Genomic DNA, 12,255 nt, shown 5'->3' on the forward strand with positions numbered 1-12,255 from the left:
TTTATTTGGACTCTTGGAAACAATGTTAACAGAAAATCAGGGTGACAATTTCTTGTATATCATTGGCTTTGACAAACCTTATCGAAAGGATAAGAAAACAGGAAGTGGTGGGCTCCTTGTGTATGTTAGAACCAGTACAGTCCAAATCTTTGAAGATATTGATGATGTTTTAGATACTTGGACAGATCTGTTCATCAGTATAGTGAACAAGCATGCCCCTTAAAAAACACACAGGATAAAGAAAGACCACCAACCAGGCTGGATCTCCCCAGAAATTTTAGAAGCAATAAAGCAAAGAGACCAACTAAAATCAGTAGGAAATCAAACTGAATATAGAGTTTGGAGGAATAAAGCTAATAAAATGATACATCAAGCCAAACAAGCACACTATAAAAAAGTGCTTGATGAAAACCAAAATAATCCCAAACCTATCTGGAAAGTGTTCACAGGGTTTGATACAGGCAAATGTAAGAGTAAAGCTGAAATTTTATCCCTCAATCATGAGGGCATTTCCACTGATAATCCAGCTGACATCTCAAATATTTTTAACAACTTTTTTGTTCAAATTGCTGAAAAACTCAAAGCACCCAGAACTTCATCTGATCATCTGGAACTCAAACATTTTTGTGCTAAAAAACTTCCAAACAATATAAAGTTTGAAATTCCTGAAATGAGTCCTGAATTTGCATTGAAATACATAACTAAAATGGATGATTGTAAAGCTACAGGACTTGATATGATTGGACCAAGGCTACTAAAGGAAGCTGCACCTGCAATTGTAGAGAGTATAGCTTTCATTTGCAATGAAAGTATTAGGTCTAATAAATTTCCACAAACATGGAAAACTGCCAAGGTTATACCATTGCATAAAGCAGGAACAAAAGATGATGTAAATAACTACAGACCCATCTCTATCATTCCTTGTCTCTCCAAATTACTAGAAAAACATGTACATGATTATTTTCTCAACTATTTGAACACTTATGATCTTATTCATGATGATCAGGCTGGCTTTCACCAGAATCACTCCTGTGAAACTCCACTTGTATGTTTGATTGATAAATGGCTGAAAGTATTAGATCAAGGAGAAATGGTAGGCACAATTATGGTTGATTTTCATAAAGTTTTTGATCTTGTAGACCATGAAATTTTGCTTGAAAAACTAAAAATCTATCAATGCAGTGAAAACTCCCTAAACTGGTTTACTTCTTACCTAACCGATAGAGTGCAAAAAGTATCTTTAAATGGTCAACTTTCTGAAAGTAAAAATATTAAGTGTGGAGTACCACAAGGCTCTATCCTTGGGCCTCTCTTATTCATACTATTTATCAACGATTTACCTCCTAAGATTGGAACTTCAATTTCTTCCACTGACCTTTATGCAGGTGATACTACACTATCTGAGACTGGTAAAACCAAAACAGTACTTGAAAATAACTTACAAGATGCTCTCAAAAGACTTTAAGTATGGTGCAAGGGAAACAGTATGATCATAAATACAGAAAAAATGAAATCCCTACTAGTTACAACACAGCAAAAACGAGCAAGCTAGAGAGCGAGAAACTCCAGGTTCTATTTGACAATGTCAGCCTCAATATGACCTCTCAAGATAGAATTCTTGGTGTATTCGTGGATAACAATCTTACTTGGTCTATTCACATTAAACATATTTCAAAAAAGGTCAACTCTTATCTTTGGCTACTGAGGAAAATCAAAACATACATTCCTCTTCAACATAGGGTCATCTTTTATAAAAGTTATATTCAGCCATATCTGGACTACTGTAATGTAATTGGGGTAATACCTCTAATTCAAACATAACAACACTTTTATGACTCCAAAAGAGGGCTTGCCATTTAATTCTAGATCAAAGTATAGACAATTTTCAGGATGCAATGAATAATATAAAGATTTTAACAATACATGAAAGAATATTTCTTAGAAAGGCCAAATTGATGTATAAAGTAGCCAGAAAAGACATTCCTGTCTATCTAAGCAATACCTTTGACCAAAAAGATGCTGATTGGCACTCCAAATTTAAGGTCCATAAGAAGAAAAAATTACATTATACCAAGGCCAAAGAAGGAATTGTTTAAAAAAAGTTTTCAATATACTGGTCCACTGGTATGGAACAACATTCCCAGTGACATAAGGCAAGCTCCTTGCATTTCATCTTTTCATAATCAATGTCTTAAATGGATGAAATATTTAGAAAATTGAACAGTTCAGTACAAAATATAACGCCTGCTTTTCTGTAATTTTGCATCATTTTCATAGCTGAATTTTTCAATGCAGGATGATATTTTATGTTTTATATATGTTTATGTTTTCAGTGATGCCTGTGCATGTGTTCCAGACTTGATACTTTAAATTTTAAAATTACTTAATTATTTAGTATCTATAGTTTTACTGCAAATATGACCAGAATCAAACAAGATCACAGGGGATAACTATTCCAAGTTCATCGAAGGTTATAATTTTTAAAACTATATTAGAAATTTATTCATTACTAAATTTGTTTGAGACTTTGTTGAGGTTAACTTTAACAGCTAATAAGCTGGAAATCAAACAAGAAAATGGGATTCTTATTCAAAGTCAGTCAAGGGTCATAAATCATCATCAAATTTATCATAACTCTTGTTAGGAGAAAGATTCACTGTAAATTTTAAATCAAACAAACATTAATGTTTGACTGTTCACAATCCATTGTGATGCATATTCTAAGTAAAACAAGATCAATAACTCTTGAAATACAAGCCAAATGCCCTTCTTAATGAGCCCTTGTTAAAAGAAGATTCACATCAAATTTGGTTTAAATGAAATTAAAATATGGATGCTAGTCTTCACATGGTTGTGCATAAGATGTTCATGGGCAGTAACTCTGTATGCAGAAAATGCTCTTCATCAAACTCATTTAATCTCTTGTTGAGCTGCTGCTTTACAGAAAATCTAGTTAAAATCTTATGAGTATTGAAACTAGAGTATGAGTTTGTGCATTAGCAATGTCTGTGATGAGATCATCATGGGCCATAACTCAAGGAAATATGAACTGAATATGTTTATTATTAAACATGTCCAAGCTGTTGTTAGGATGAAGCTTAAAGGAGACCAGAAATCAATGGAAATATAGAATAATAATAAAAGTACTATAGCAGAAAACCTTATTCTGAAGTATCATCTGCAACCGTAATGCCAATATTTAAATATTGGCCTCTCTTCTAGGAGATGAATTTCCATGACCTCGTATGCAAAATTTCCACGCCTATTCGGTTACTTTCGGGATGTGATGTCATAGTAGCGACTCCAGCAGCCCAAGTGGGAGTTGCAGAGTAAAAGACAACACCGTTTTGCGTTGCTTACGGGTGTAATAGAACATTAAGAAAAGCCTATTGACATAAAAAAAAATTCTTTTCCGAAAGATAAAGGCATAATGAAAGAATGGGTACATTATTACAAACGAGTCGATTTCAAAGCAACACCATACAGCACTATGTGCTCATTGCATTTCTCAAAGGAATGTTACGAGAGGGATCATGAAAAAATAGCAGCTCAAAGATATGCAAATGCTAGGCCTAGACTAAAAGTTGGCGCTGTTCCAGACATACCTTTGGACATTTTAAATCCTGGGAAAAGTGTTAAATGTGTGAGTTACGAAAACAGGCAGAAGGACGAGTAAGTGACCACAGAATGCAACAATCAATCCACACATCTTTTATCTAAAAAAAGCAGTGCTAAAAACAAATCTGATAGCCCGACACCTTGGGCCCCTTCTGGTTTTAGTTCCGGCCCATCCTGTATTCAAAGTGAGGTGCCCATCAGGCTTGTCGAAACAAAAATTGTTTGCCTGAGGAAACTTTGATTGCGCTGGTGAAATGAGTAAATGTATTTTCAAGATGTTGACATACATGCCTTAACACGGCACAATCTAAATCAAATCACCACTGTCCAAGGTGAAATTTAGATTTGATTTTAATCAAATGGAAACTTTTCTAAAAATAAGATTCTAAACCTGTCATATTTCGAGAAAACACAATTTTCAATAATCTTATAAAAATTAAAAAATTATTTTAAAAAAATGCATTGCATGCATAAACGGTACTCTGTAATAATTGGAACTGATATAAAACTATTCCTTGGGCAGTTTAAAAAGCAGCGATTAAAAAAAAAGAGGTCAAAGTTTCACATTAACTGTCTGAGAATAGAACAGGGGGGGGACTACTGACCCCCCCCTTGCCCCAATGTGCGACCGCCCATTTGACGTGCCTTTTCTCCCTGTGATACGCCTTATTATTCCCCCATGACAAGCCCCTTTTGCATATTCTGGTCAGTTCTGGCTAAATTGCAAAATAGCTAAAGTTTTGATGTAAGTACGCAAACAATAAAGCCGGTGTGACTAATGAACATAATCCTTATCCTTGCATTGATCTTGTGAAAAAGACTGCCCTTTGGACATACTTCAAAGAAACCATGTTGGACAGTGTGTGTATGCGTAAGCACCAGCAATTGATTACCAAATAAACGATGCCTATTTTGTTGTTACTTACGATGCCATGGACTTAATTTTAACAGTTCGAATCTGCAGTCACAAGTTACCGTACTTGTGGCAACTGTTTTTCTCATGTTTTATGCCCCACCTTATTTCCTTAGGTTTAAGTCTTAATGCATGTAATACTGTTTGCTGAATAAAATATTTATTCAGAATTAGTTCTTTTGGGCCACATATAATGCATGGAATATTTTGTTTTATTCCTTGTAATTTAATCATGATAATTAAACTTTTCATATACGGTAGAGGAATGTCAGGTGTTAACTGGCCGAGTTTCTTTGGTGGAAATGGAGATGTGATTTTGTTTGCAGAGAAAATTTCAAAGTGATCATTCATTTAAGCTAATTGGTGACAATTTTATTCTTTTAATTTTTTTTTAATACTATAGTACTGTTGTAGTTGTTTAAAAAATCTGAAATTTACTTGAATAATGTTTAATCTTCACGTTCTATTTACTGAAGAAGAAAAAAAGAAAAAAAAAACTGTTGTATGATATTAATTATTTCGTCCAGTGCCGGTTTAGACGTGTGTGCGTGTGATTTGAATTTTTAACGTTGCTTTAACAATTTTTCAGTCATATTGCTACGATGTCTGCAGCGTGGCAGTTTAGACTGTGGATTGCATACGTTATATTTAAAAATGGTTTGGGGTTGGGTTTTTTTCTTCTGACAAATGAAAATTGACAGACATAATGTAATAATCGGGACTTCGCTGCGCAAAATTTAGAGATATTATGAGATCGGGAGGTAGAAGAGGAAATACCCCCAAAATCGGGAGGTTTTTCTTCCAGCTTGAGAGTTGACAGGTATGAACTGTCCGGGCTTGTGGAATTTCATTCAGGACTTTAGTTTATTTAAGTCACCAGCCCGAGGCCTGTGCCTAACAAATTTCTTTTAGCACTTACCAGTACAGTACATAAACTATTATATGAGATTGCAGATTGAACTTTTGAATGTGCAACCCAAATGTGGTCTCCTGTCTGCCTTGCTCGCCAATGTTTATGTTTGTATTCGAGGATTGGCTAGTATAGCATCACGGTACCACGTGATCTATCGTCTCATCAAAACTCGGAAAAACTTGGCAATTTACGGAATCATGGTATCTTCCTTGCAATATAATCACTACCCGCTTACGATATTTAATTTATAAACATTGCAGTCGAATTAAAATCTGTAGAGAATTACATACGTAAAAGGAAAATTTTGACTTCTAGTCTCCTTTAAGATGAAGCTTCAATGCAAATTTGTTTCAAATCGAACAATAAATGTAGAAGCTAAAACGTTCACATGGTCACATGGTTAAACATATGTGGAATCTAAAATGTTCACATGGTTAAACATATGTAGAATCTAAAATGTTCACATGGTTAAACATATGTGGAATCTAAAATGTTCACATGGTTAAGCATATATGCAGAATGTGTTCTTTATCAAATACATCAAAGTTCTTGTTACAGCATATTTAGTTAAAATTTTATGATGAAAATGCTTCCTGGGCATGAATGTTGAATAAAAGATATACAGTAAAAGTCTATAAATTTTGAGACAATATAACACAAACTGAAATGTATTCCTTTAATCATACTAAATGTTGACTGAGTGAATCAAAGTCTATAACTGTCTTGAAAAATAAACACTTGCATACAGAACAAAGACAATAATTCTGAATCATTTAATTCTGTCAGAAGGGACATCATTAGCAGGTTGCCATGTAAGTGTTAAAACTTGTGTGAAGCAATTATCTTTGTAAAATGGCGGTGAAGTGTTCACTGTATCTTCATGATATAACATAATACTTAGACTGAACCTAAAATGAGCCAGAGATGGGAACCTTTATTTTTCTAAATCACATAGTAATACAAACTGGATGCTTTAGAAACAATGCTGTCTCCCTCTTAAGAAGAAAAAATATGACTTAATGATTCTGGACAGCTTCTGAAGTGTGATGTACAATGGGTAGACAATTTGTAATAAAATGGGGATAACTCTTAAAATGCTAATCAGATGGACTGCAATGTACATGATTACTTAAGAAAAAAGTAGATTACTGTCAGCTATATTAGTACACTGGTGTAGTACTCCTTTGGATGCATGCATATATTCAGTTCCAAGACTGCAAGCATACAAGTCACTGCTGACACTGTCACTGAAGTATGAAAAGTAGGTCACAGTAACCTACTTTTATGATGGTGCTATACTACTCCTTAGCTACATGCAAAATTGTTCAACTATTACGATTAGAAGTAAGTATGAAGGCCAAAACTGATGCCAATGACATCTATGATGAACAATTAGGACACAGAGAATAGCATAAGCTCTCCTGAAGTTATAAGAGTAAAAACGCAGACCTCTTGTTTCCATGGTAGAGATTTCCGCCAAGGAGATTCCAAAATTCCATATTTCAAGCTTTCTTGTTTATCTGAAAATATTCACATTAAACATTTATTTGCACACACGTGTGTGTGTGTGTGTGTGTGTGTGTGTGTGTGTGTGTGTGGCTAATCACCATAAAATCACACTATTATTTTTGTAATAACATTTTTAACAATACTTCCATTGAGTCATAGTATTTATACACTCAACAATTACAATGTATACAAGATTTGTTTATTTTCTCAACTATCAAACAGAGAAGTGAGAATTAATGTTTTGCATAATATCTCATATAACAGAACCCACAAAGCAATACAATGAACAAAGCAAGCAAAATTATCTTATAAAACACAATTTAACAATTTTAATTTATGCATTCTAAATTTTGTAAGCAAATGTTCTCATGCCCAATTATGGCAAATACACTGGTAGAAGTACAAATTACAGGTTTGGAATACAACTTTTTAATGTCCGAAATAACTGCTAATTAAAATCTTTGTGGTTTTGAAATAGAATATTACTGTGTTAGAAAAGCCAAAAATTTACCCCATTCATGTACATGTAACAACTACATTACTATTAATACTGATATAATATATAATTGGCTTTGTGTTGGCTGGAACACAAGAAATGAGTTGGAACCTGAACATGAAATGCAAGTGTTCCAGCAAAACATCATTACACTTCAAACTGAAATTAACATTATTCTTACACGATCAATTACACAATATATAAATTTTATACCATGTACTCACAACGATTCGAAACACACACAAAAGATTGTGATCTAACAGCATGTGAGATTTCAGTGTTTGAATGTGGCTGACATCACTAAAATGCATTATTTCAAGTCGGCTAGAAACATACCAATCATCCAAGAACGTGGTTTAATATATACTCACCTACTACTTTGTAAACCTCTAGATCTGTTACATTCATGTGGCCATTGTTGATCTGGTTGACCTGTATGCCTTTGAAATCATAACTCTGATTTATGTTCATGTGACCATTCAGCTGATAGTACCCACCATCATTTTCACCACTGCCCTGAAAGCATCGTAAATCCTGTCCAGTTCCAAAGAGTGGGCCAAAAGCAGGATTACCAATGATTGCATTGTCTGCATTTTTTACTGGAAATTTATTATACTTGTTAGCTCCACTGAAACGCAGTTGAAACAAGAATGCCTTGTCATCACTGACATAGCCTTGATTAGAGTGCCAATTTACACTGGTGTATCCACCAAATATTGAGTTTTCTGTATTATACAGCACTGTGACAGTTGGTCCCTGATTGTCACACTGTTGATGGAAAGTCTGTGAATTATAACCATTGTTCTGAGATATGCTGTACAACAACTGGAAATCCTTCGGTCCTGTTCCAATCCAAGCTTCTAGTTGCTTTTTATGTTCATGTCCTATCTTTCCAGACATTGTCTCAAAATATGTTTCTAAAAAGAAATATATAAATACACATATTCCTTTGTTAATTTAATTGTACATTAATATCTTGTCAGATTGTATCCCCAATGTCCATCATTAAGCATTAGTTAACTGACTGTCTTTTGTCAGTCAGAATAATTTTTTCAAAAGTACAATTTTCTCAATTTATGAAGATACATGGAGTAAACTGAATGCATGATACATTCATATCATTGGTAAGATATTTTTATTTATCTATAAATAACTGTATTAACATTATCTCAAAATGAACACAATAGCTGCTGTCCTTGTCCAAAATAAAAATGTAATGGGGAGAACTAATTTTAATTATGTAATACTTACCCATGGCTATTGCTTAGCTTTCTTTTTCATGCCAAAAATATGTGCCATCCATTTGATGTGTGTACATCCTCCCTTAGAGTGCAGAATTGTCAGTATCATGCATTCCTTTGTGCAACTCACCTTGTCGTTGGTATGTTATGTGCAAAACTAGCACATCTAATTCATCTTTTTCAGAGATGGCTGCTACATCAGGACATCAGAGTGGGGTGGGAGGAAGGCACTTGACAATAGCCATGGGTAAGTAATTTGCATAATTCAAATTAGTTTTACACCCCCCCCCAAAACAAATACATTTTAATAGCAGCAATAGCTTACCCATGGCTTTTGTTTAGCTCAATTTTACAGTAAGGAGGGTTGGCTGATGCTCTGTTAAACTGATCAAAAACAGAGAAAATGGAAAATACTCACCATTGGTGGAGCGGTCAATATTTTGGAAGGTTGGTATTTCTCAGGGCCACATGTTGTGACATAATGATGGACCAGAGAAAAGATGTTGCGCTTTGTTGTGATAATGAGAGGAGTTCAAAGAAAGAAAAGGTAGCATGGGAACACCAAAATGCTGCCATTCATTATGTCCTCCAAGGAGGAGTGATTAAGGTCGGCCCATGAGGTAGCAATGGCTCAAATCTCATGGGCTTTAAGTTTCATAAAGGAAAGGTCTCGATCAGTATGAGATTGGTATGCTCTTTTGATTGTGGTGACGATCCATTGTGAAATAGTGGCAACTGAAATGGCTACAGAACACTTGAGAGGGAGGAAAAGATGCTTATGACCCTTTCTTTTTCCTTTGAATGCCATAAGATAGAAACAGAGTGCCATAACATGACACAAAATCCTATCTGTATCATCCGCAACACAGATTCGACTGAAACTGGGAATTTTATTGATAGTGGCGCTAAGGAAGGTAATTAACTTTTGGCTAAAAGTCCTGGTTGACAAAGGAGGGAAAGCAAATCATAATTCCCATTCAATCAGATACAGCCAATGTCAATAGATAAAGCAATCTCACTTTGATGTCATGCTGAGGCCAGGGCAAGTAGAAACAGTCTTGAGAGTGAATTCCTGAAAAGAAGCCTCACTCAATGGTTCATAGGGGATTTTGGTTAATGACCATAAAAGACAAAAAAGATTCCATCTATGTGTATGAGAGCATGAGACAGGTCTCTGCAGCTCAAAATACTTTATAAGATCGGCGAGGTGCAAAAACAAACCAATTACTGCGACTTGAGTGTGTTACAAATGGCAGCTCTATAGCCCTTGATGGTGAATACAGAGTTTTTGTTGTTCTCAAAGAGAAACAAAAGGAAATCAGCATCAGAGGTTATCAAGGGACAGATAGGATGAACACATTTCCTAATACACCATTCACAGAAGATTCTCCATCTGGCATCATAGAACTTGGACATAGAAGCTATCCTAGCCTGAATGTTGCAACTTGGCCTAAAAAGTTGTTCTGGCAGAGAGATTGCTTGACATGAACCAGTTGTAAAGGTGGAGAATTGTGGGCTGTTGTGAGGAGGGATCCCCAGTGTTGTGACAGAAGATACCTCCTAACAGGAAGAGACCTAGGTCAAGAGATCAACAGGTCTAGAAGATTGTTGAACCACGAGCACTTAGGCCACAGAGGGGCTATGAGAATGATTTGAGCAGTGGAGTTTTGACTTTTTGCTGCACTTGAGGAAACATTCAGAAGGGTGGGAAGGCATACGTGAACAACTGATCCCACTGGAGACTGAATGCATCCTCTGCCCAAACTCCTTGATCCGGGACAGGAGAAACATAAAATGGGAGTCTGTTGTTGAACCTGGTTGCAGCTCATTTTGAGGCTGCATATTGGACTGAGGCTGCGAGAACTTGGCAGAAGGCCCTTGAGGGCAATTCACATTGACAGTACGCTTCCTGGCTGATTGCGATGGGCCAGGAGTGGATGTGAAGGATCTGTGTTGATGATCCAACAAGTCTTGAGATGCCACTCATGGAATCAGGCCTACAAACAGACTCTCGGCTTCAAGTGGAGCAGCCCTAAGGAGATCTTTACTGTGATCAAGAAGTACCTTTGAAGAGTCCAAAGGAATATCGTGTAGGATGGGAAGAAGTTCCACTGACAAAGTCATAGAAACAGAAAATGTATGCCAAGATGTTGTGGCCACAGCTTCCAGCATGCATTAAAGGGTGGCTGGGTTGATGGATGCTTCCCTCAGCATACTAAATTCAGCAGCTGAGAAGATATTGGCATTTGAAGCTATGGTGACAAGCAGTCAGACTTTCTGATGCATAGTTTCAATGTCTTTAATGGAAAGGTGTACCCAGGCTCCACTTCAAATACCCACCTCAGCCACACTGGCATCAAGTTGGGGAGGTTTCGTGGGCCATTTGGGGGAATGAACCTGACAGCTGGCAGAAGAATGCAAGAGTCACAACGTTGAGGAGGGAACATCCCACCTTCGACATTGTCGATTAATATTTTGGCCTGCTGAAAACCTCTGAGCAATTCCCTCAATCATCAAAGAATGAGGAAGGAGGAGATCTGGAAGAGGTTGAACCCCTGAGATCTTTTCCAGAGTGGAAAAGATCTTTTGGACTGTGCATTGGGTTTTGGACACAGGTCAAGGGGTAAGAAGCAACAGACTTCATTTATTTCCTTGTCAAAAGACCATACCTCCTCTTCCACATCTAATAAAGATGAAGGAGCAGGCATAAGAGCAGGCATCACTTGTGTTTCCTCCATGTTGAACTCATTCGAGTCTACCACAAAGGAGATAGCATCACTGTGGACACTCTGAGCAGCTAGAGAGTGTGTAAGAATCACAAAGTCCCTAGGAGGTGAAGAGGGTACATCTGTCAGTCCTGGAAAAAATGATGCCTCTAGCCTTCCGAATGGTATCCACCCTATGATGAGGCGATGGTGGGACATGAGCTGCTGCATCACCTCTGTTATGAGGGCAAGATCCAAAAGCCCAAGGGGGCATACATGACCAAGGCCCATGAGGTGGAGGTTCCCACATCCCAAAGGGATTCATAGGGATTATAGTAAAGAGGGGAATACCAATCTGATCACTTATCCTAGTCTGAGCCTGCTGGTTGGACTCCCAATGTTCATAATGAGGTGGTAGAGAATGGAGAGGGGGGAACTCTGTTTGAACCCCATCCCCATAATGCAAGACCTTAGTGTGATGATCAGAGAATACAGAATTGTCAACTGATGCATCACTATGGAAAGTGTGGTGCTGATCCCTCCCAGTGGGAGGATGCAACACACTTTCTCGGACAGGGTGGTGGTGGTGCATCTCCTCGATGTGAGGCAGAGACACGCTATGAGAAGAGTGGTGCATCTCCTCCAAGGGAGGCAGTGACACACTAAGAGGTGAGCAGTGCATCTCCTCCACAATGGGATTCAGCAACACACTATGGGATGAGAGGTGGATCTCCATGGGAGGTAGTGAGCTTCTATAAGGTCGCTCTGTCTCCTTAACAATTGAAGGTTGTTGTTGTTGTTGTTGTTGTTGTTGTAGGGTTTAACGCCATTTTTCAGCACACGATAGGCTATACATGGCG

General features: G+C 36.9%; 1 protein-coding gene across 3 annotated transcripts in view; it reads right to left on the reverse strand.

Moving 5' to 3' along the window:
• LOC149808409 (interferon-induced protein 44-like) overlaps positions 1-12,255 on the reverse strand; it is a 49,604-nt gene that overhangs the window by 32,434 nt on the left and 4,915 nt on the right. For all 3 annotated transcript variants that reach the window (XM_089976817.1, XM_089976810.1, XM_089976826.1), the window contains 2 exons: positions 7,821-8,366; positions 6,894-6,964 (listed from right to left, as the gene is read on the reverse strand). In XM_089976817.1, coding sequence (XP_089832943.1) covers positions 6,894-6,964; positions 7,821-8,349 — 600 coding nt within the window. In that variant the 5' untranslated portion in view covers positions 8,350-8,366. The remainder of the gene's footprint in view (positions 1-6,893; positions 6,965-7,820; positions 8,367-12,255) is intronic.

This window comes from Sinohyriopsis cumingii, chromosome 1, assembly GCF_028554795.1.
Source record: "Sinohyriopsis cumingii isolate HCF-2022 chromosome 1, ASM2855479v2, whole genome shotgun sequence".
NCBI classification, from domain to species: domain Eukaryota; kingdom Metazoa; phylum Mollusca; class Bivalvia; order Unionida; family Unionidae; genus Sinohyriopsis; species Sinohyriopsis cumingii.